The 23,517-nt window shown below is 36.0% G+C and overlaps 2 protein-coding genes across 3 annotated transcripts; one reads left to right on the top strand and one right to left on the bottom strand.

Moving 5' to 3' along the window:
* Positions 1–1,434: 1,434 nt before the first annotated feature.
* On the top strand, positions 1,435–13,604 carry si:ch211-142b24.6. Its single transcript, XM_087250163.1, has 3 exons — positions 1,435–1,474; positions 2,186–2,336; positions 8,760–13,604. The coding sequence occupies exons 2-3, from the start codon at positions 2,252–2,254 to the stop codon at positions 9,962–9,964; spliced, it is 1,290 nt and encodes a 429-aa protein (XP_087106289.1). The 5' UTR covers positions 1,435–1,474; positions 2,186–2,251; the 3' UTR covers positions 9,965–13,604.
* Positions 12,325–22,045, bottom strand: si:ch211-142b24.8. 2 transcript variants are annotated; one of them, XM_087250216.1, is made up of 9 exons: positions 21,985–22,045; positions 21,468–21,617; positions 18,118–18,326; positions 17,359–17,524; positions 16,758–17,279; positions 15,696–15,761; positions 14,044–14,114; positions 13,015–13,058; positions 12,325–12,748 (listed from the first exon to the last, which is right to left on the bottom strand). In XM_087250216.1, the coding sequence occupies exons 2-9, from the start codon at positions 21,550–21,552 to the stop codon at positions 12,700–12,702; spliced, it is 1,212 nt and encodes a 403-aa protein (XP_087106342.1). In that variant the 5' UTR covers positions 21,553–21,617; positions 21,985–22,045; the 3' UTR covers positions 12,325–12,699. The 2 variants fall into 2 exon arrangements, with proteins under 2 accessions (XP_087106342.1, XP_087106346.1); XM_087250220.1 differs by having other exon boundaries at positions 13,015–13,089.
* Between the last annotated feature and the right edge of the window lie 1,472 nt (positions 22,046–23,517).

The raw sequence follows: 23,517 nt of genomic DNA on the forward strand, positions 1-23,517 counted from the left end.
CTCAGCACTTCATGTAGAAATGGGAGAAATACCACTGGAGCTAAGAAGGAAACAAATAATGATGAATTATTGGATAAATCTACAAGGGCAGGAAATAAATAGTAATCCAGCAAAAAGAGTTCTTATTCCAAGATGGGAATATGAAAAAAACAAAACTCTCTTTTTTGGAAGAGATAGCATGGAAGTAGCTAAAGAGATGGAATTAATTGATAAAGGCTTTAACAAAACAGTACCAATAGCAACAACACCACCATGGTTATATCCTTTAGGATTAGTTGATTTGGAATTACTTAGCAATAGCCAGGACTATAGAAACATCGCTAATATGTCTGGAATAATTGAAGATAAAATTATGACAAAATATAAAGAATATACAGAAGTATACACAGATGGGTCAGTAAATTTGGATTTGGGCAGAACAGGGTTTGGTGTATTTGTACCAAAATTAGACATATCAATTAAGAAAAGAACAACCAATTACCTAACAATATATACAGTAGAACTGATGGCTATAATTGCTGCGCTTTATTGGATAGAGGAAAGTGGATTAAAGAAAGTAGTTATATGTTCAGATTCCTATTCAGCATTAAGTTCAATCAAGTCAATGACATCAAAGAACAGACAGGATTGCATATATGAATGAAATATATGAAATTTTATTTAGACTTCAGAGAGCAAATATTAGAATAGTATTTATGTGGATTCCAGCACATATAGGAATTAAAGGAAATGAAACAGCAGATTTTTTAGCTAAGGAAGCATGCAAACTAGACGAAATTATGAATATCTTGTTAAGTAAAACAGAAGCAAAAGTTATAGTGAAGAAGAATATATTAAAACAGTGGCAGTATAATTGGGATAGGGATATAACGGGTAGACATTACTATAGATTACAAGAGAAAGTAGGAAATTGGAGGAAAGGTAAAGGAAATAATAAAATAGAAGGAATAATAACACGGTTAAAAATGGGACACACAGGCTTAAATAAAACATTACATTTAATAGGAAAACATCCAACTGGATTGTGTGATAATTGTCAGGAGGAGGATCAGTTGAACATGTTTTATGTTACTGCAAGAAATTCATAATAGAAAGAGAAATATTAAAGAAAGAAATTATAAAACAAAACTTTTCAGAAATCAGCGTAAAAATTATACTTGGAAACGATAACAATGAAAGTTTAGTGAAATATCTAAGGAAAACAGGATTAATTAACAGGATTTAAAAGAATAAAGATGTAGGTATGTTAATAGGATTTTTTTTTTCTCTCCGGGAGGTAGCAAACTCAGGCTCACACTCCAGTACAGTAGGTGGCGCACCAAAAGTTGGTTGCCGACTGCCATAAAACAGCAAAGAAGAAGAAGAAGAAGTAGCAAGTAGCAAAAAAAGCGAAACAAAAGAAAAGACTTTTATTTTGGCGTGATGTGATGTCATAAGTCTGCGCCGCTCTTGCGCTGGATTCAGCTGGAGAAAGGTTTGTTTTAAAGCGTTTACACTTATATAAAGCGATAGATTAAAGTTTTAGGCTTTTTTCATCTGATGCTAAATTATGCTGTTAATGCATAATGCTGCTGTTGACAACATTATTTGAACACTATGTAGTATTTTACTCACAGTAATGAGGGCTATTGTTTGAATAAACTAAATAAACAGAAACAGTGTGTAATAGGTGTTTTAATGAAGGTTTAATCGATTAAATAGCATAATGTCATTCCATTCTAAATATACATCCATGAGAAACGGAGTACTAGTTTTAATCAGCTCATTCTTTATAGCTCTGACTATAGAGGTAAAGTTTGTTTTATATTCACACATTCGTTCATTTATAAGTCTCTATATTGTTCACCATGTTACTTTTAATATTCGATTTGAATTAGCATGCAAGTATGACTTCTAAACAACATTGTTTATTGGACTGTGAACAATGCCGTACTTTGATAGTCATTGGCTGGTAATATGATTTCGCTATTTAGAGTTTGCAAATAATACTTTTATGAAGTTATATTATTAAGAGAAAAGTCTGAATGTGCGAATATAAAACCAACTTTACCTCTATGCTTGGACATACCTGATTTCTTTTTTATAACTGTTGAAGCAAGTGTTGAAGAGAAGTTATTTTATTTCTGTTAATTTTTTTTTACTTATTTAAACAGGACATTTTTATTGTTTTGTTCATTTTAAACAGGATAAAGTGTCCAAACACAGAGAAAAAACTCCTGCTGAAGCGACTGATCTCCACACTGTTATAAAGATGGCGTTTATTAAAGAGGAGAGTGAAGATGTGAAGATTGAAGAAACATTCACAGTCAAACAGGAAGATCTGCAGGAACAAACAGGTTGGTTTTCATTCTCAAACATCAACTCAGTCATATAGAGGTAAAGTTGGTTTTATATTCGCACATTCATTCATTTAGAAGTCTCTATATTGTTTACCATGTTAATCAAGCTCTTATGGACTGTTTCCACTAAGTGGTTCGGTTTGGTACGCTTTTATGGCCGTTTCCACTGTTAAAAGGCGTACCGAACCAAACCGTACCGTACCACTTTTTTGGCACCCTTTCGAAAGAGTCCCAAACACTAAGGCCGTACTCACACTAGGTAAAGTTGCCTCGAACCGGGCCAAAGCACGCTTGTCCCCCCTCCTGTCTGCCCCGACGGCCCGCACTCACACCACAAACGGGCCTCGGCACGCTTACGTCATCACTGCTGCGCTGTTCAGTGAGAAGCGCTCTCTCAGCAGCACAGTGGAGATTTCTCTTGTTATATCGTTTCAGTCGTTAGTTATGCAGTGACATGCAGTCAAATATTTTGCCAAACAGTCCTTAGGGATGCGGTGACACGCAGTCAGATATTTCGCCGAACAGATCTGCCACTTTTGGCGCTCATAAACAATCATTAAGCTCTCGTGCTGCAGGAATGAGGAGGTCTGCTAAAGGCGTGCAGCTGTCGTGCTGTGAGGAGTTCTCGTCTTTAATAAACTACGGCAGTTTGCGATCTCTGAACAGTAAGAATGATTAATAAATCCATATGAAACACTCCCTTAAAAGTCACGTCTCGCTTTCAGTTTTGGGCTTTGCCGCGTTTTGCACTCACACACAAGTGTACCGCGCCAAAGCCCAAGTGAACCGCGCTCAGGCCCACCTCTTCCAACCGGGCCAGGGCCGGCCAAGTGAACCATGCTTGAGCCCGATTCAGCGCACTCACACTTCTCAAACGATCCGGGAAAGGGGCCTGGGCACGGTACGGATGGCATAGTGTGAGTAGGCCCTAAAAGGCGGAGCTAGATGCGCAGCTGAACGCTATTGGTTTACAGAGATACATCATTCGTAGACACAACAAGCCAGAATCTAAATAACGGACCCGCCATGTTTAAAATACACAGCAAATGATTACAGCGGAATTATAAATACATATGCAGCCATGGTCGATCCGGGCTCAAACAAACCCTGTCGTCATCTTGATAAACAGCCACAAAGCCATGGAGAAGAGCGGATTTACCCTGTGCCGCATAGTTTTTTATGAGCCAGTCTGAAGCCTGAGTGGTTTCGCTTTCTTCCTTGTGCTCGCCGCGCGTCTCTATCTGAAATAACAAACTTCTTGAGCTGATAATAATAACATGCGCTTGATTATTGACAAGCTTTGGAAACCCGGTCCTGTGAGAAGCTGACAAACGCGGGACACATTCTGTGACACATTCAGAAAGAAAAGGACAAACGCGGGAGTGGAGCGCGGAAAAAAGGCGAAGCCAAGGAGCACGTTATTTCTTCAGCAAACGTGAACAAACTGCCTTGTCTTAATCTTTATTGTCACCTTTTGGACTAATATGAACTGGGAATAATGGAATGACTCTAACAGAGGCTACATGTGCTGCTGAAGATTACAGACACAGATGAGAGGTTTACTCTGACAGTAGGCTATACTCAGGGCCGGTGCGTCTATAGAGGCGACCTAGGCGGCTGCCTAGGGCGGCAGTATAGAGAGGGCGGCATCTGCGACACCTCCCTTACCACCCGCGTCCTCAGATATATTCGCCCATAGACGACAGAATAGAGAGGGCGGCCTCAGCGACACCTCCATCAGCACCCGCGTGTCCTCAGTTATATCCGCACATAGGGCGGCAGAATTGAGGTCCGCGACACCCGCACTTCCTCAGGTACATCCACGCATAAGGCGGCAGAATAGAGAGCGCAGTGTCCGCGACACCTCCCTCCCTCCCTCCTTCAGCACCCGCGCGTCCTCAGTTATATCCGCGCATAGTGTGCTGAAAAAAAGGTCTGCGACACCTCACTTCATTTTCATAACCGGTCACTTTCATTTTCACATTGGGGTTGAGGGCGGCATGATCGTCCTCTGCCTAGAGCGGCAGTTCAGCTTGCTCCGGCCCTGGCTATACTTTGTGTTGTATTGAACCTAATTAAGGATGAAATGTCTGCTTTGTGTAGTTCTGTAGTTGGTAACATATCGGAGACTGTAAGGGTCTGTATGTGTTCATATATCTTCATTTATTTTTTTACTTTATATAATTACAGACGTTACAGTAGGCTATTTCGCACCGTCATTGATCTGCAGTTAAAATCAACTAATGTTCATAGAAAAGTTAGTAATAAACATTTATACACAAGTATTTATGTGTGTAAAGCATCTGTTTTGTGAGAAGTGCTTTTCATATGATATGTGAACGACCTGTGCAGCTTTATTGTAGACATTTTCTCGAGCGAAAATGACGTCGACTGAAACTTTGTCATACACCACGCCCACTAAAAGGGTACCCTTGGTAGTGGAAACGCAAGCCTGATAAAGGTGACCCGTACCGACCCGAACTGTACCATACTGTACCAGTCAGTGGAAACAAGCCATTTGGTCCAGGGTCAAAACCAAATTTTTAAGCACTGTAAATGAATAGATATACTCTATTCTTTCAAATGCCTTATGGGCATCTAAAGTAATTAAGTGCTCTGGATTGGTATTATTTTTAGGTAAATAAATAATATTAAATAAGCAACGAAGGTTGTAAGATAACTGTCTCCCAACAATAAAAGCAGTTAGACCTGGGTGAATTATCTTTCTCATGACTGACTCCCCTCTGGTTGCCAGCACTTTTGGCAGGATTTTATACAGCAGAGTGAGCTGATCGGACGATAAGATTCACATTTAAGTGGATCCTTAACCTTTTGAAGAAGTACTGTTATAACAGCCTATGTCATGAAGGGGGGAGTGATTCCGATACAAGAGCTTTAGCGAATACCTTGCACAACAGGGGTGTTAAGTTGGCACAAAACTTCTTATAAAACTCAGCCGGGAAGCCATCAGGGCCTGGTGCTTTTCTGATTTTTATTTTTTTTTATTGTATTTTCAATTTCAGAAGGTGTTAAAATTCCTTCTTTTGTCAACTGATCTAAATCACAGAGGGATGGTAATCCTTAATCATTAAAAAAGCTCTCAAAACGTACAATTTAGTTTACCTCAGAGCTGTAAAAAATTTTATAGAAGTTTTTAAATTTATCACTAATACCCTTTTGTTCAGTAATAATACTGCCATCATCCTTACTAACTGCTACTATAACACCAGCTGCTGAGGATTGTCTCAGTTGGTAACACAATAACCTGCCAGCTCCATGTTCATAATGAATCTAGCGTGATATTATGAGGAGATCCTCAAGGAGTTATCCCGCTTGCAGAATAAGTATTTTCTTATGAAGCTCTTCAGAAGATGATGTTGAGTGTAGCTGATCAATTGTATTTTTTTTTAGATGCCATTGTCCATTGCCGATGGCCGACAAACTTCACGATGCTGATCCGGCATCACGATCCATCGCCCCGTCCCACATTTATATTGATATATAACTTATTATTTGCATGTCATCTTAATAGCAATAACAGTCTTTTCATGAGCTGTGTTAAATGTTACATATAGCTGCCGCTTGCACGGTTGACAGCATCGTGAGGATTAAATGAAGGATTATACAATACCTCTTGCACTTAAATGTGTAGGTTCAGTGCCAAACACTGTTACCTGTGGACTTGAAGCAACTAGAAGTCTTTTATCCACTCTTGGAAAAGTGTAAATGGTAGATTAACACTCAGCACATGATCACTAATAAGATGTGCCGTTATTAATAACTTTTGGTAAATCTGTATGTTATTTTCATTCTCTCATCTTCAGCGCTTCACATTTTCGCAGTTGTATCATCTGAAGGCAGAAGGCATTGACTGAGTGATTGACAGCTGATATTAACCAATCATTTGCATTCAGTTGTAGAGCAGTGAGCCAATAAGTAGAGCACAAAGGCGGTGCAAGCATTGCAGGCTTTTTTACATCAAGTTCACATAACAACTGTTTTAATCTGTTCCTGGTGCTGCGTTTGACGTTTTTGGGTGCAAAGATGCATTCTGCATAAATGTCTCTTTAATCTGCGCACACAGTGAGGATTTTACAGTGAAAACAATGAAAATGTATGCACTACACTGAACTCAAACCGAACTCTCGTGTTCGCCACCAGCTGTGGGAAAAGCCATTGTAATGACACAGATCACTGTGCCATGCCCGTAGCCAGGGGGTTTCGGGTTGTTCGAACGAACCACCCCCCATGGCCCCCATGTAATTGAATTTAATATTATATAATACATATTATAATTATTTATATTCAACATATATATTGTAATAAAGTGTAATTTTATATAACTTTGGCCAGTAATTAGAATCCCATTGAGCCTCAAAGCCACAATAAAGTGACGCGAGTCTTGTGACATAACCCACTGAGTGGTAACTCTTGAATCTTTGATGTGACATCCTCCTTTGATACCTTACTCTTTGGCTCTCTTCTCTTGAGCCCCTTTCACACATGCAGACCTTTCCGGAAAATTACCGGCAATTTTCCGGAAAAGTTGTATGTGTGAACAGGTCCTTTTTGAAAATACCGGTAAATTTGTTCTGGCTATTTTCCGGAAAGAGAAGTTGTAACATTCCCGGTAATTTGCCGGAATGCTGCGCTGTGTGAATGCAGAAGGAAGATTGCCGGAAAGAGCGCGTGCACGTCTAGAACGTGCTGACGTGAGACACCTGCTTTAGCCAATCAGAACAGTCAGACGCATTTAGTTAGAAGTTAGTCAGATAATGTTTATATGTTCTTCTTAATGCCAACTGTGTAAATAATCATCGATGAGATGCTTATGATAAGCCGCTGTTTGTTTACCTTCACGCTTAGCGTGTGCCTGTGAAACAGCCTGTGAGCACCAGCACACGCACATATTATGAACATCTCGACATGCCAAAGTGATCCTCCATATGTTTTCTTCGAAGTTGTTCGAAGAATTGTTCACAATACTGTATTGTTCACAATATTGATCATCCACAGAGTTTGTAATGTAGTAAAATGTTTACAAATACAAGCGCAGCCGTTTAAGGCTCATTTGTGGTAAATGATGTCAGAATTTACCGGTATTTTGGAATGGATGTGTGAAAGGTCTTTTCTGGAAAATTTCCGTAACGTCCTCGCCTGTGTGAACAGCGCTTTTTTGAATATACCGGTAAAGTCGTTCCGGAAATTTTCTGCATATTTACCGGTATCACTGTGTGAAAGGGGCTTTGATCTGTATTACAGATTATCTCTTGTCATCTGCTTTTATTTGCAGTCACAGAAGCTCTCGTTTCCCTTTTTTCCTGTTTATACCACATCATTCCCCTTCATGTTTGTCAGTATGTTATCGATCATTTGTGTGCATATTATTTTGTTACTCACCCTGTATGTTTCCAAGACCACCAGTGAGTGAGTGTCTGGTTGTTTTTTCCTACGGCACTTCCTCAGCGCTCACCCGACCTGGTGTTTACTTTGACTTTTGGTTTTTCCAAGACTCGCTTCTCAATAAAGACTTGCATTTGAGCTCACTCTTTTTTTTTTTTTTAACTCGTGACACACGTATTTTCTTTCTCATTTGTGTTTAAAGGTCTTTAGATTTTGGCATGATATCTAGCTTTGAGGCTTTTTTTGGTCTACTTCACTTTGTCAGACAGGTCCTATTTAGGTGTGTTCTTGATTGCGAACGTGTGTGGTAGTAATCAGGTCTGGGTGTGGCTAGAGAACTTGAAGCAGGTGTGATAAATTAAAATTGTTCTAATGGGAATTTCTTTTTTCACACAAGTCAGTGTAGTTCAGTATTTTGTCTTCAATTTAAGAATAAAAACCTTGATTTAAAAACTGCACAATGTGTTTAATTGTGTTATCTTTGACTAAACAGTTAAGTGTTAGATTTCTGCTTTGCATTTGTTACAGATTACATACCTCTAGAACATTTGTCATTTAAAGGTGCAGATTTAAAGCTTTATGCAGATATTATACATGTGTCATATATGTCTATGAGGCAAATATTAGCAGAGATTCAGCTGTTTGTTCTAACAGGTTTACCAGTCAGGCACAGAATGAAAAAGCATTCCATATCTGCTTTACAAGTTTTACAAAAACAAACTGTTTTGTTGTGATTACGAATATATACAAATAGAAACTGACCATTTACAGCTTTTAAATTTTTGTCTCATCAATATAACCAAAATTAATCTGGGAATAATCATATTAGAATCTGCTTAAATGTGTATCTGTGTAATGGACTCCAGGAGGTAAATATGACAAGATCAATCTAAATATGATCTGCTTTGTCTTTACATTTAATGTGCATCAAAATTAAGATTTGTGTAGCTAATGTTTTCACTTCCTTTTCACTGAGTTTTAATGATTTACTAAAAAGTAAACTTATTTTTATTTCAGACCTAATTAAAGACTACGAGGAGAGTAAAGAGGAGGAACATCATGTCAAAATTGAGGACAAAACTCATTTAGAGACTGATGGTGTGTTAAAAGTGAGAGACAAGAGTTGTTTTACCTGCACTCCGTGTGACAAGAGTTTGGCAAGCAAAAGCAAATTAAAGACTCACATGAGGATCCACACTGGAGAGAAACCATTCACATGCACTCAGTGTGGGAAGAGTTTCAGCCAATCATCACACCTTAATAAACACATGAGGATCCACACTGGAGAGAAACCATTCACATGCACTCAGTGTGGGAAGAGTTTTAGCAAATCATCATCGCTTTATAGACACATGAAGATCCACACCGGAGAAAAACCATTCACATGCACTCATTGTGGGAAGAGTTTCAACCACTCATCATTCCTTAATCTACACATGAGGATCCACACTGGAGAGAAACCGTTAACATGCCCTCAGTGTGGGAAGAGTTTTAGCAAATCATCGTCGCTTTATAGACACATGAAGATCCACACCGGAGAAAAACCTTTCACATGCACTCAGTGTGGGAAGAGTTTTAGCTGCTCATCATCCCTTAATAAACACATGAGGATCCATACCGGAGAAAAACCATTCACTTGCACTCAGTGTGGGAAGAGTTTCAGCCTATCAACATCCCTTACTCAACACATGAGGATCCACACTGGAGAGAAACCATTCACATGCCCTCAGTGTAGGAAGAGTTTCAGCCACTCATCATCCCTTCATCAACACATGAGGATCCACACTGGAGAGAAACCATTCACATGCACTCAGTGTGGGAAGAGTTTCAGCAAATCATCATCCCTTAATCTACACATGAGGATCCACACTAGAGAGAAACCATTCACATGCCCTCAGTGTGGGAAGAGTTTCATCCACTCATCACACCTTAATCAACACATCATGATCCACACTGGAAAGAAACCATTCACATGCACTCAATGTGGGAAGAGTTTTAGCCAATCATCATACCTTAAAAACCACATGAAGATTCACACTAGTGTAAAAGAGTATGTGTGCTTGGAGTGTGAGAAGACTTTTATTACAGCTGCAGAATTGAAACGGCACCAGAGGATTCACACTGGAGAAAAACCGTACAAGTGTTCACACTGCAGTAAGAGGTTTACTCAATTAGGAACCCTGAAAACACATCAGAGGATTCACACTGGAGATAAACTGTAGACATGATCAGTGTGTACTAGGGTTGGGTACCGAAACCCGGTGCCATTATAGCACCGGTACCTTGGTAACTGGTATGTACCGGTATTAAATCAGCGTATGAATTTCGGTGCTGCGGGATGGACGTGAGGGGTGCATGAAAAAAGTATACCTATACACATATAGGCATTGCGTCACAGCATCACTAAACATTTAATTCTAAACAACTTTGAGGAATACGGACAAGCGATATCAGGCGATTGTTATTGTCGCTAGGGAACAGACGCACGCAACGTGCAGAGTACAGAGCATTTAGCCTGGAACCAGTGGTTTTCGGTGAGCGAGAGCGACACTCTTCAGATCAACATGCGTGATCACGTTCATCCAATTTGCTTAAACTAAGCATTCTAAAGCGTATTTTACAAGCAAGGATTCTTACACAGCAACTGTCTTTACAAAAGTGTGTGTAAGGGGGAAACATGTCAAACTTAATGACACATTTGGGGGCTCAAAGGCAGAGCCTCTCTCGCGTGCTTTAGCTCCCTCCGGCACTCGCTTATGCTCGCTCCCTCTGTTTTCTTGGCACTATGCTATCTCTGTGACGGAGCTGCGCGCATCAGCTCCCCGCACTCGTCAGAAGTTGATGCCCAAATTGACACAGGTAATAAAAAGATTAAACTTCAGTTATGTTGATGTTGTGAAACACTATCAAAATGTCCACTGTTGATGATATTAGACTTCTGTTTTCAATAGCGATTTTAACTCTTAATATAGGAAGTCCTCGGCTTTGCAGAGACCCTTATTAATAAGAAATCTAGTGTACATAATTTAACATTAGGAAATGCAGTCTTGAATTTAAAAACAGTCAGCTTTTATTCATGAAATAAACAATAAGAAATATGACTTATTTTGACTCCAGAATAATTATGTTTTAGGAAACACTGTAAAAGTTTTCAGAAAGAATATTTTAAATGAATGGGAGAGCAAAATAAAATTACTTCAACTGTAGGCCTGTTAAAGTGTACAGGTGCAGCAATGTGCCTTGATGTACTTGAATGTTAGAAATGTGTTCTCCTTCATCAGTACAACGTTGCTTGTCAAATAAATGAACAAGGAAGATTATTTTGAGTAAGTTATTTAATTATCTTGTTTATGAAGACTGCAGAGTGATGCATGAAAATAAATGACTTCCAATTATGTTTTAAGTATTTTGTGATATATATGTTAAAATGTGCTCCTAAAAGTATGTGGCCCCTGCCCGCCCCCCACAGGTTAATAGTAAGCTAATGTAATTTCATAATGCAAATTTTAAATTCATGCTTACCAACAAATGATCAAAGGAAATGTATTAATGTAATACAATATGAACTGATGTTTACTTTAAACTGTAATTATATTGTTCTATTAAAATAATTTTTTAAAAATAATTTGTCAAATAAAATATTTTTGAAGAGTCGTCCACCATCATTTTGTGGCTAAAAAGTGTCGATTCAGGCACCGTTTTGGCACCGGTATCGTTTTAAAAGTAGCAATTTAGCACCGGTATCGAAAAACCAAACGATACCCAACCCTAGAGTTTCACTCATTCGGGGCAGCTTAAGAAACACATGGGATGGTTTCCGGTATTGTGTCGACACATGTACCAGCATAGAAAGAGCGCTCCCATACACACTGGTATTAATGTACCAAAACGTTTTGATATATATATATATCAAAAAAGTAAATACATTGTACTTACTGTGTTCATAATGTCTTTTAGAACAATTCTGATACTCTGAAGGTGAAATACAGCTAAGGTGGGGACAGGTTTGCGGGTATGGATAGGTTTAGGGGTGGATAAAGGTGTAATTAAAGTTTAATTTGATTAACCAATCAAAAGTGCAATGTAAAAAGTAATATTCACTAAATTGTATCAAGTGTCACAATATACACAGTAACTATATTGAAACAAATTAGTTAAAGCACTTAATAAAAAGAGGGATCAATCTTTTTGTGACATTTGTTTCAGTTTTTACTTTGGTGTAATGTATATGTAACTTTAATGTATATACAGAAATACCTTTTTGTATAGCACTCCATAAAAGGTATTAATTTAAAGAAAAAATCTCTGAGAGGGTATATTAATTTCCGCTGAGCACTGTGTGTGTGTGTGTGTTCTGCACTTATTTCTACATAAATTAGTACACTTCTCACAAATGTCTTTTAAATAAATAGTTTTGCCTTGTGTTATACTGTGCCTACACATAGCTTACTATAAATTGCAGAGTGAAAATGTATAAATGTGTTAGTTTGTGTTCTGTGGTACAAACATTTAAAAAAAACAATTTTGTATGTATCTATGCTGCAAATGCACACTTCAATGGCTCTGATGTGAGCCATAAAACTCCTGAGGAACCAGAAATGCATTTATTACATTTAAATCATTAATATATTTCTTATTAGTTTTTTCAAATACAAACATTCAAACAATTTTGCAGAGGGATTTAGTGGCTGCAGATATGACGTAGATGAAAATACTGTAAGTGGTTATCTTTGTGCGTGGAAGTCTTTACTCTAGGTTAACAGAAAAAATGTATTATAATACAATTCAAAAAATAAAAATAAAACAAAATACAATGTCAAAATGTGGGTTTAAACATGTGCTAAGTTAAAGTAGATTTAAAACAACAAACAAAAACAAGACGTGCACCGAAAATAGCAACAACAGCAGTAGACAAATCTTTCTTTAAAAGCATTCCTTTTTTATAACCCACTGTATTTTACAAAAAGTGATTTAATGGCTCCCAGGAGTCTTTCCATTTCATCCCACTGTAAATCAGTAAAAGACATTTAATTATAATTATTTTTACAGGATAGGCTGTGGTATTTAAATTAACAATTTTTATAAGTAATTTGCTGCAAACACAGATATATTAGTTAAAGATTATTACAATTTTAAGCTTTGAAAAAAGGTTCTCTTCTCTTTACATTATTATCTACAAGAAAAATTGTTAACATCAAAAAACTTTCATAGTTTGTTCAACATATTTCCACCACTGTATGACAGAATTATATTGTGTATTTGTGACGCTTACCATCCAGAACACGGCTTCCATCTGACTCTGGCCTCTTCAACACCCTTTAAGAACATGAGCCTTGAGCAACATTAACTGTAAATTATTTGAACATTTAGCATAATTGTTTGACCTAGCCACAACAATATCTATTATATGAAATATCTAGAAAGTCAGCATAATTGTCTATAAAACTTTTCAATGTCAATGTCACACAATCAAGTACTTTCAAAGAAGCAGCTTGTCACGGTTGCAGGTTTGTGCGCTCTTCCGGAATGTCTGTGTGATCATGTGGGTTTGTTTTGTTTTTGTGGCCCACGTGTAATTGTTTTGGTCACGTGGAATGACGGCACCCTGTTGGATTGATTGTTCGCCAGCTGATTCACATTATCGTGCCTATATAAGTGCTACGTGTTATGTGTTCATTGTCAGTTCGTTACGTGTGCTTATGTGTGCTATTCTGTCTGTGCTCAGGACCGTGAGGAGTTTCTTCTAGAGCCTGTTTTCCTGCTTGATCCCTGCCCTGTTCTCCTTGCCCTAGCACCGCACTCATTTGTTGCACCTGTTTTTGAGTTTGACTGTGTCAAATAAATACTTTTTGTTCACTCGCACATTGGATCTATCTGACCATTTATTTGAGTGTGACACAGCTAGATTGGCTTTGGTTGTAGAAGGCATTGAAAGCAATGTTAATGTTGTCTGGAAACGTGCTGACACAATGCCTGACATACCATGTTACGCACATACCAAATATTATAGTTAACAGTGGATCAAACCAGTAGGACTAAATTCATGTTATATTAGTTGTGATCAGATTAAAATGATTGTGCTCATTATAAAATTAAATGTTTTAGAGGCAAAAAGCAACATTTTCAGATTTGCCTTGTGTTCTAATGATTTCAACTACCACTATAAATACCCACACATTATAAGCTAAATCATGCTTAAATTAAAAAGAACCACGGGATAAATTTTTTATTTATTTTTTTTTTTTTTATAAAATTATATTTTTTTACTTAAGTAAATTCAAACATAAATAAGTGGTCTTACTTCTTTGGACATCCTCCTTTTCACAATCCTGTCATATGGAAAGGTTTTCTGGTTGGAATGTACTTGCCATTCTGCAGCAGAAATATATCGCTCTTACTTACAAAAAATACTTAATATTGCAGGATAGTTCAGAGAGCAATGAGTCTGATATAAATACTGTGAAACATGAAAATTTGAAATGTAAAATGCTTTCACTCATTAAACATTCTTTTTTTTTTTAAATAGTTTTATAGTTTGTTTTATATTCAAATTTTTATGTAAATTTTAATTTATAGTAACATTTACATTTACACCAAATGAGAGAACAGCATATTTTGTATAGCATAATTCAAACACATCTTTTTTTTCTGTTTTACTGTAAAAAAAAAATGTGTAGAGTATAACATCAACTTTGGGCAATGCAGTGGTAGTGGTAGGTAGTGCTGTCGCCTCACAGCAAGAAGGTCGCTGGTTTGAACCTCAGCTCAGTTGGCATTTCTGTGTGGAGTTTGCATGTTCTCCCTGTGTTCACTTGGGTTTCCTCCAGGTGCTCTGGTTTCCCCCACAGTCCAAAGACATGCGGTACAGGTGAATTGGGTAAGCTAAATTGTCCATAGTGTATGTGTGTAAATAAGTGTATGGATGTTTCCAGTGATGGGTTGCAGCTGGAAGTGCATCCGCTTCGTAAAAACGTGCTGGATAAGTTGGCGGTTCATTCTGCTGTGGCGACTCTGGATTAATAACGGGACTAAGCCGACAAGAAAATGAATGAATGAATGAATAATATCAACTTTCTCATAGCAGCTTTACAGGTGTGTATATTGAAATTATGACATTCTATTAATTCAAACATTTTATAAACATTCTTCAGGCATCTCTAATACAGTTCTGTTCCCCATTTCATCTGTTGTTTTTCTGTTTTGATATAGGAACAATTTAGTGAGTTTGAGTAAAAGAAAGTAAACTTAGTATTACTATTTATTACAGACACACTAAATGCAAATAGTTCCCCCCATTATTATATCATTTATTCATTCATTCATTCATTACTTTTCTTTGTCAGCTTAGTCCCTTAATTAATCTTGGGTCGCCACAGCAGAATGAACGGCCAACTAATCCAGCACATGTTTTACGCAGCGGATGCCCTTTCAGCTGCAACCCATCACTGGGAAACATCCATACACACTTATTTACACACATTCACAACGGTCAATTTAGCTTACCAAATTTACCTGTACCGCATGTCTATGCACTGTGGGGGAAACCAGAGCACCAGGAGGAAATCCACACCAACACGGGGGGAGCATGCAAACTCCACACAGAAACACCAACTTATCCAGCCAGGACTGAAACCAGAGACCTTCTTGCTTTGAGGTGACAACTCTACCTACTGTGCCACCGTTTCACCTATATTAGAATTATTGATAATTTATAATTTTACAATCATACTATATATTAAATTATCCTCTTAATAATTTCTTTACTCATTGCCATATAGTACTATTAAATGCAAGGCAACAGAAAAGAATTGAGGAAACTGTAAAAAATAGAAAACAATCAAATATTACATTATATAGTTTTTAATGTAACAAAGTTTATATGCATACAATTATTCAGATAATATTCAGAATCTGCTATTTATTTATTTTTTCAGAACAGCAATATCACATTACCTGCTTGTTTGTAGATCCACTTCTTTTGTTTGCCCCCTTTTATGACACATTCTCTGGAGGATAAATCTGTAAAAACACACAAAAATAACACATATAGTTGAAGTCTGAATTATTAGCCCCCCTGAGTTATTGGCCTCCTGTTTATTTATTTTTTCTTCCCAATTTCTGTTTAATGTAGAGTAGATTTTTTCAACACATTTCTAAACATAATAGTTTTAATAAGTCATTTCTAATAACTGATTTATTTTATTAGTAACACTATACAATAAGATTCATTAATTAATGCATTTACTAACATAAACTTTTAATGAACAACACATGTACAGCATTTATTAATCATAATTAACATTTACTAATGCATTATTAACATTCAAGTCCATGCTTGTTAACATTAGCTAATGCACCATGAGTTAACATGAACTAACAATGAACTACTGTATTTTCATTAACTAATGTTTATTAACAAGAATAAATACTGTAGTAAATGTATTGTTCATTGTTTGTTCATGTTAGTAAATGCATTACTTAACATTAACTAATGGACCTTATTGTAAAGTGTGACCCTTTTATCTTTGCTATGATGACAGTAAATAATATTTTACTACATATTTTTCTAGACACTTCTATACAGCTTAAAGTAACATTTAAAGGCTTACCTAGGTTAATTAGGTTAACTAGGCAGGTTAGAATAATTAGGCAAGTTATTTTTAACAATTTGTTGAAAAAAATATATAGCTTAAAGGGGCTAATAATTTTGTCCCTAAAATGTTTTTAAAAAATTAAAAACTGCTTTTATTCTAGCCGAAATTAAACAAATAAGACTTTTTCCAGATAAAAAAAACACTGACATACTGACATCAGACATACTGTGAAAATGTCCTTGCTCTTTTAAACTTCATTTAAATATGTTAAAAATACTTTAAAAAGAAAAAAATGAAAAGGGGGCAAATAATTCAGAATTCAACTGTATTTACACAACTATTTTCATTTTAAATTTCTATATAAATTGTTTGTCCCAACTAAAATGGAAAAAATGCTGTGTAAAAGTTCAAATAAAGTCACCTGAATCACCGGAATCTGTAGTCATGCACTGGACTGCAGGACTTGATAGAGAGGAAGTAGGTGTAGTAGTGAGGGAAGTAGGGGGTGGAGCAGGAAGTGTTTTGTAAGAAGGGGCAGGTGGAACAGGGGTGATGTAAGAGGAGGTAGGAGGACTGAAGCTTGAGGAATTAGTTGGAGGAATAAGGTTGGAAGATAAAGGTGGAGGAGCAGATGAAGGAGGAAAGCTGGAAGAAGATTGTGGAGGAGGAAGATTTGGGAAAGATGGTGGAGAAACATCAGATGAAGGGGGAAAGCTGAAAGAAGACTGTGGAGGAGAAAGGTTTGGCAAAGATGGTGGAGGAACAGCAAATGAAGGAGGAAAGCTGGAGGAAGTTTGTGGAGGAGAAAGGTTTGGGAAAGATGGTGGAGGAGGAAGGCTTGAGGAAGATGATGGAGGAATAGAAGCTGGAGGAGAAACCGATGATGCTAGGTTTTGGCAGACATCAGGGTCTGTTGCAGCCGAATTCTGAAACTTCTGGAAATCTATAAACAATTTTAAAATAAAGTTAGAGATTTCTTTGAAAATTTGTGAATTTCGTAATCAAATGACCACAACACTTACTTTTAATAAAAACTTCGTACAGCCTGGCCATTTTATCTATAATTTTTTGCTGTGGTCCCTCTCCAAATGGACCCATTGTTGTTATAAGCTCTGCGTTGAATCCTTTTTTCTTTTCTTTCGAAATAAACAACAATGGCTTATAGCCCAGCATTTCCAATTTTTTAACCTGAAAAATAAACACATAAAAACAGTATAGAAAAATGCAATATAATCATAATATTAGCACAACCATCCCAGATACATGTGTAGCAAATCTGCATTATCAAAGTGAGATAGTTTCTGAATTGCCAAAACAAGTCTTTATGTTTTCAGAATCTTTTGCCTGCAACTGATCTATGTGAACACAATCAAATTAATACATTTGCATAATCTCTGCCACAAATGCTCCGAAATGTTTATGTCATGTACTGCAGTACATATGTAAAGTAATGAAAAAAAATCCAACCTTAGATCTTTTTAAACAACTTTACAGAAACATAATATAATTACACTTTAAAATAACACAAAAGCTGCTCTTTAAATGATCATGATAGAAAATTGATTAGAATAAATTATAGTCTTCTGGTAAAACAACACTTGCTGTTGTGGATCTCAAGGATTAACTGCATCGATAGCTAAAAATCAAAATATGATCAGTTAATATAGTCAGACCTGACATGAATACATTTGTTCAGAAATACATTTTTGATTTAGTTTTACCTAATAATGACAACATAATTTTCTATACACTATGCCTCTGTACTCAAATAATGTACTTACAGCAGTGCGGGCAGAATCTACAACACGGGCAGAATTCCTGTGTTTTTTGTTGTTTGCTGCCCATGACGACTCCTCAATGTTTTTTTGTTTTGCCATGATGATTGCTTTTAAAGCAATGGCAGCAAAACAATTTCTGCACGTTTTGCAGTTTGAAACATTTAAAGCCCCACAATTATGGCAAGGCTTTTGCTTGGGTTTTTTCATTCTCTCTGGAAGGAAACAAAATATATATATAAATATTAATCATAGACAAAATACATTTTCATTGAAAACACTGTATCTTAAAGTTTTTTAAAAAAAATACAATAATAGAAAAGATTATTTACAGGCTATAAAACACATTTTATGTAACAGTATATGCACATAGAATAATTTAACATATTTAATTACTCAATCATTTAATATATAAATGTATAAATTATTTAACAAAGACATTTTTAATGTAATTAGTAAGTAAAAGTAAACTATGGAACATTATGAATTCAATTAACTCAAAATAGCAATAGAAAATATTAATTAAAATTGCATATATATATATATATATATATACACACACACACACACACACATATCTTTGGATAAAAGCGTTTGCTAACGTTAAATGAGTAAACGTAAATGTAAATATCTTGTCAGATTAAGCTAAATTATCTGAATAAACTTGCCTACCAAGACTGTTTGTAAAGTAACGTTAATAAAGTAAGTTATTGCCTAACATGCTAACATAGCACTTATTTTTAACGTGTATTATCAAAATACAATAACCTAGATATACATGTGAGCAATGCACATAGACAAACATGGTGTGAAGAACAGAATTTCCTGATTTAATTTATGGAATCAGTGTACATTAACTTACCGCTGAAAGCGGGATCAGTATGGCGATGGATGGATGTTACGTAACGTGACACGATTTTCCGCTTGCTTTTAGGGAAATGTGGAAAAATAAATATTTTATAATAAAGTGTTTATATTTTCATTTCTTGCTTGTAAAGCGCCACAAATATTCGAGTGTTTGTAAAAGTAACATGAAAGTTGTTGTTGTTGTTTCAGAAAGGTTAAGTGAAAACTCAGAGTATTTTAACCCTGAAATGAGAGAAACTTTGGGTTTTCCGTTTCAAAATGGCAGGTTTGTTAAACTCGAGAAGGCAGGGTAAGTCAAGCCTGTTTCTGAAAGAGAGGTAACTTCAACTCCGAGTCAGTTACTGTGGTAAATTACTCTGTGAATCTAACCTGGTCACGAGCAGGTTTTATTCTCTAAACTCAGAGTTTCTGTTGGTCTCCTCCCCTTTTTTAAAGACGAAGCAGCATTTCTCGCCTTAGCCTTAAGTTTCCACCCACCTATTTTAATGCTCATTTTGGATACGTGCATAAAAACGATTGATGGAAACGTCATGATTCACATAACTTTTGAAAATATTCATAAAAAACACATGCATAATTGAGTAGGATAAACTTTTATTCGATAGAAAATATGCGCATAAACTATGATTGAAACACTTTTACTGAACAAATTACAGTATGTGCATTTAAAAAAAGGTCATCATAAAATGATGAAAATGTGTGTGAATGGAAAAACCAGCAGGCTGAGCACACTGTAACACGTCATAAATATTGTTTTAGTCATTCTAAAATGCCTTAACTGTTTCAGTATCAGTGTATATTATTAATTACCTCTGAGCGTCTGGAGTGTGTCAAAAGTTTCCGCATGTCATGGCTTCAAACGCCCCCACGTGTTCATTGTGTGTCAGCATTGTCTTCTGAGGCGAAAGTACATTTATTAAATAAAGAAATAATTGACGCAGCTTATTTTTACTTATTTTACTCAGTAAATTCTGTTTTTACTGTTGATATTTGGCGCCAGTTAATAAGGAAGTGACGATTGTGTTCTTTTTGACTCATTGGATAAAAACGCGGCTTTATTCACACATCTTTTAAGCGATATTTCAGTTTTGCACATAAATTTAATTAATATATTTGGATGGAAACACAGATATTACCTACATTTTAGTCACACAGAACAAAGTCACATACGAGAATGGCTTGTCCTTTTTAAAATAAATAATTAGCTTAAATTCATTGACCTTCGACACGTACTGTTACTAGATTAATGGGATTATTATTCTTTCTAAAACCTTCTAAATGTTATATCAAACTCTATCACTTGATCAATAAAAAGGCAGACACACAAGTGCACTGTTAAACCTATTAATACTGGTGATTGTGTATAAAAGTTTAGAATTTTTTTATAAATGTCACACATTACATTACTTATTTTATTATACTTAAATATTTAAATACTTTAAATGTAAAATTACGCATTAATTTGAGCAGCTGTTTTCCCATGCTAACTGTCTCTGTTTCACTGATGGTTGCTTCTTTTTAAATATATTTACGCTCATATTTGCTATAACTTCGAATGATCATATCAAGTTCAGCTGGAGAAAGAAATGGTGATCTCATTTTTTTTTTTTAGATGTTGTCATTGTCACTCGTAATTTCATTGATAATGCCTTTTTTGTAGTCGAGTTGGTCTACTCAAAGTTGATTGACCTGACTCAGATCAGCTTTTTTGAAACCGAAAACTCAATTTTAAACTCTGAGTTGTCTGAACCTCCTTACTGAAACAGGCCCCAGGTCAGTGTCCTGAGCAGTAAACACATGAAGCAAATTTAAACAAATGTTATTGTAAGAAAAATAATTAAAACATTAGGATAGAGTAAAAATGGCCTTTTTGAATAAAAAGTTAAAAGACTTTTTATGGCCTAAAATTTTGATTTTAGAATTTAAGACCCCAGCGGAAAACCTGTTTAAAGTCAATAGCTCTGGTATTTAATTATTATGATAATGATGAAATTCTAACTCAGATACTATCTGTGAGAACTAGAAACAAATTTACACCCATAAAGAAGTTGATGAAAAAAGGGAATTGTGATCAACATGACATATGCAAATGGAGAGTACTGCGCCAACTGTAATAGCAGATATCTTCTATGAGAATACTGTAGGTCAAACATCGTCAGCTCAGGTAAACCTTTTAAATTTATTGTTCTTGTCTATCTTATATAGCGCCAGCGCCCAAGGATGCTTTACCAACACCAGGAGAACAAGAAAAGCAATAACCATAAGAAGGTAGAGAAAATGGGAGACTAATAATACATAAAATAATGACATGAGAACAAGTGACAAGAAAGAAACTGATTCATGTCTGTCAATGCGTGCTTGTGTGCATTTAGGAGAACTAGGCAGCACACTCAGGGCTGCAAGATGGATTTAATTTAGTATTCTTATTATTAAAATATATCTGAATGAGGATCAAATGACTGAGTTGGTCTTTGAGAATGAAAATTAACCTGTTTGTTCCTGCAGATCTTCCTGTTTGACTGTGAATGTTTCTTCAATCTTCACATCTTCACTCTCCACTTTAATAAACGCCATCTTTATAACAGTGTGGAGATCAGTCGCTTCAGCTGGAGTTTTTCTCTGTGTTTGGACACTTTATCCTGTTTAAAATGAACAAACAATAAAAATGTCATGTTTAAAATAAATAAATCAATGAACAGAAACAAAATAACTTCTCTTCAACACTTGCTTCAATGTTTTCTTTATTTGAGAGTAATTAACAAAAATAAATCAGTTGAAACATTTAATTAAAACACTTATTATACACTTTTCTGTTGTTTTATTCAAACAACAGCCTTCAGTTACTGAGAATAAAATAGTACAACTAAAATACTAAAATAGTTGTATAAAGGGTTAAAGTAATATTTCCAACAGCAGGAACATAATTTAGCATCGCATAAAAAACCTAAAACTTTAGAACTTTAACTTTAAATCGGTTTATATCTGTGTAAACATTTTAAAACAAACCTTTCTCCAGTTGAATTACAGCACTAAAGCGGCGCCACCTGATGACGTCACACGCCACGCCAAAATAAAAGTCTTTTTGTTTAGCTTTTTTGCCACTTACAGTTGCAGTCATGACGTTTTGATACATTTCTCCCATAGTTTTCACTTTACACTATATTTGCTCTCTCACACTCAAACCTTAAATCTAAACATTTTCTTAACTTTTTAAATCCACTTTATGATGACTTGTATGTCTACAACACATTACTTTCCTATTAATATCTAAGTCCAAATCTCATCCTCATAATTATGACCTCTTCTTTTCTATTTCTACATCTTCATAGGCCTATATAGACTTTCTTTTCTTTTCCACATGAATTGTTGTCTCTTATTATCTGTGTTCCACGCTTCCTGCCATTCTTTAGCAATATCTTCAGTAATAATATTTAATTTACCTTTACTTACAGAAGCATTAAAAGCGGTTCACATAAAAATCACAATTCTGTCATTTACTCATCCTCTACTTGTTCCAAATCTGTTTTTCATATTAAGAGACTTAATTTTCAATTAAGAGAATACAGAGGCAAAAACAGCCACTATATGCTTCAACAGTTCCTACTTTGGACATGGCTGCTTTTTTCTACATTTTCTTGCACACAAAATGTTCTTGGAACTTGATTACAATTGAACCACTAAAGTCACGTCACATGTTTTGACAATGTTTTTGGTTCCTTTTCGGGACTTTGAGCATTTCGGGACTCTTGCTGTCTATAACAGATGAAGGAGCTCTGAAGATGAACAAAGTTATCAGGGGATTGAAACAACAGGTAGAGGGACAATCGTTCTCGAGTGCCTAGTGTACACTATAACACATGCCTTCCACCAGTGCTCATCTACAGCCACATCACACTTTAAAAAAAAAAAAGATTCATTTTTTTATTATTGCAATAACAACAGGCCGATACAACAAACAGAAATACAAAAAACTGATAGAAGGCCACATCACACTGCTCCTCGTGTGATATATTACTCATATATATTTATTCATTTGCTTTACAGCTCAGTCCCTTTATTAATCTGGGGTCACCATAGTGGAAGGAACCACCAACTTATCCAGCACATGCTTTACGCAGCAGATGCCCTTCCAGCTGCAACCCATTACTGGGAAACATGCACACTCATTCACACACACCGCATGCATACCACATCTATGGACTTTGGGGAAACCAGAGCACCTGGAGGAAATCTCACACGGGGAGAACATGCAAACTCCACACAAAAATGCCAACTGACACAGCTGAGGCTCGAACCAGCGACCTTCTTGCTGTCAAGCGATTGTGCTACCCACTGCACCACTGTGATGCTTCACATGTGTAATTATATAAAGTATTAAACTGGTATTCGTGAAGAACTATGCTTACTAAAAGGCACCATTCAGATGTACTGATTGTAATGATCTGGGCAATCAAGCATGTGTTGTTATAGACACCTATGATTATTTGTCCTAAGACAGTGGTTCTCAAACATTATTCATCAAGTAACACCTCAGAAAAA

The sequence above is a fragment of the Danio rerio genome, chromosome 4 (genome assembly GCF_052040795.2).
Source record: "Danio rerio strain M-AB ecotype USA chromosome 4, GRCz13ab, whole genome shotgun sequence".
NCBI classification, from domain to species: Eukaryota; Metazoa; Chordata; class Actinopteri; order Cypriniformes; family Danionidae; genus Danio; species Danio rerio.

Excerpts from the sequence above, each read along its gene's own strand:
- si:ch211-142b24.8 (XM_087250216.1), bottom strand. The coding sequence starts at position 21,552 with ATGGCGTTTATTAAAGTGGAGAGTGAAGATGTGAAGATTGAAGAAACA. Across the intron at positions 14,115-15,695 it reads GTGGATCTACAAACAAGCAG|AATGGCAAGTACATTCCAAC; the intron begins GTAATGTGATAT and ends TTTCTGCTGCAG. Across the intron at positions 13,059-14,043 it reads AAAGGAGGATGTCCAAAGAA|GGTGTTGAAGAGGCCAGAGT; the intron begins GTAAGACCACTT and ends ATGTTCTTAAAG.
- si:ch211-142b24.6 (XM_087250163.1), top strand. The coding sequence starts at position 2,252 with ATGGCGTTTATTAAAGAGGAGAGTGAAGATGTGAAGATTGAAGAAACA. Across the intron at positions 2,337-8,759 it reads AGATCTGCAGGAACAAACAG|ACCTAATTAAAGACTACGAG; the intron begins GTTGGTTTTCAT and ends TTTTTATTTCAG.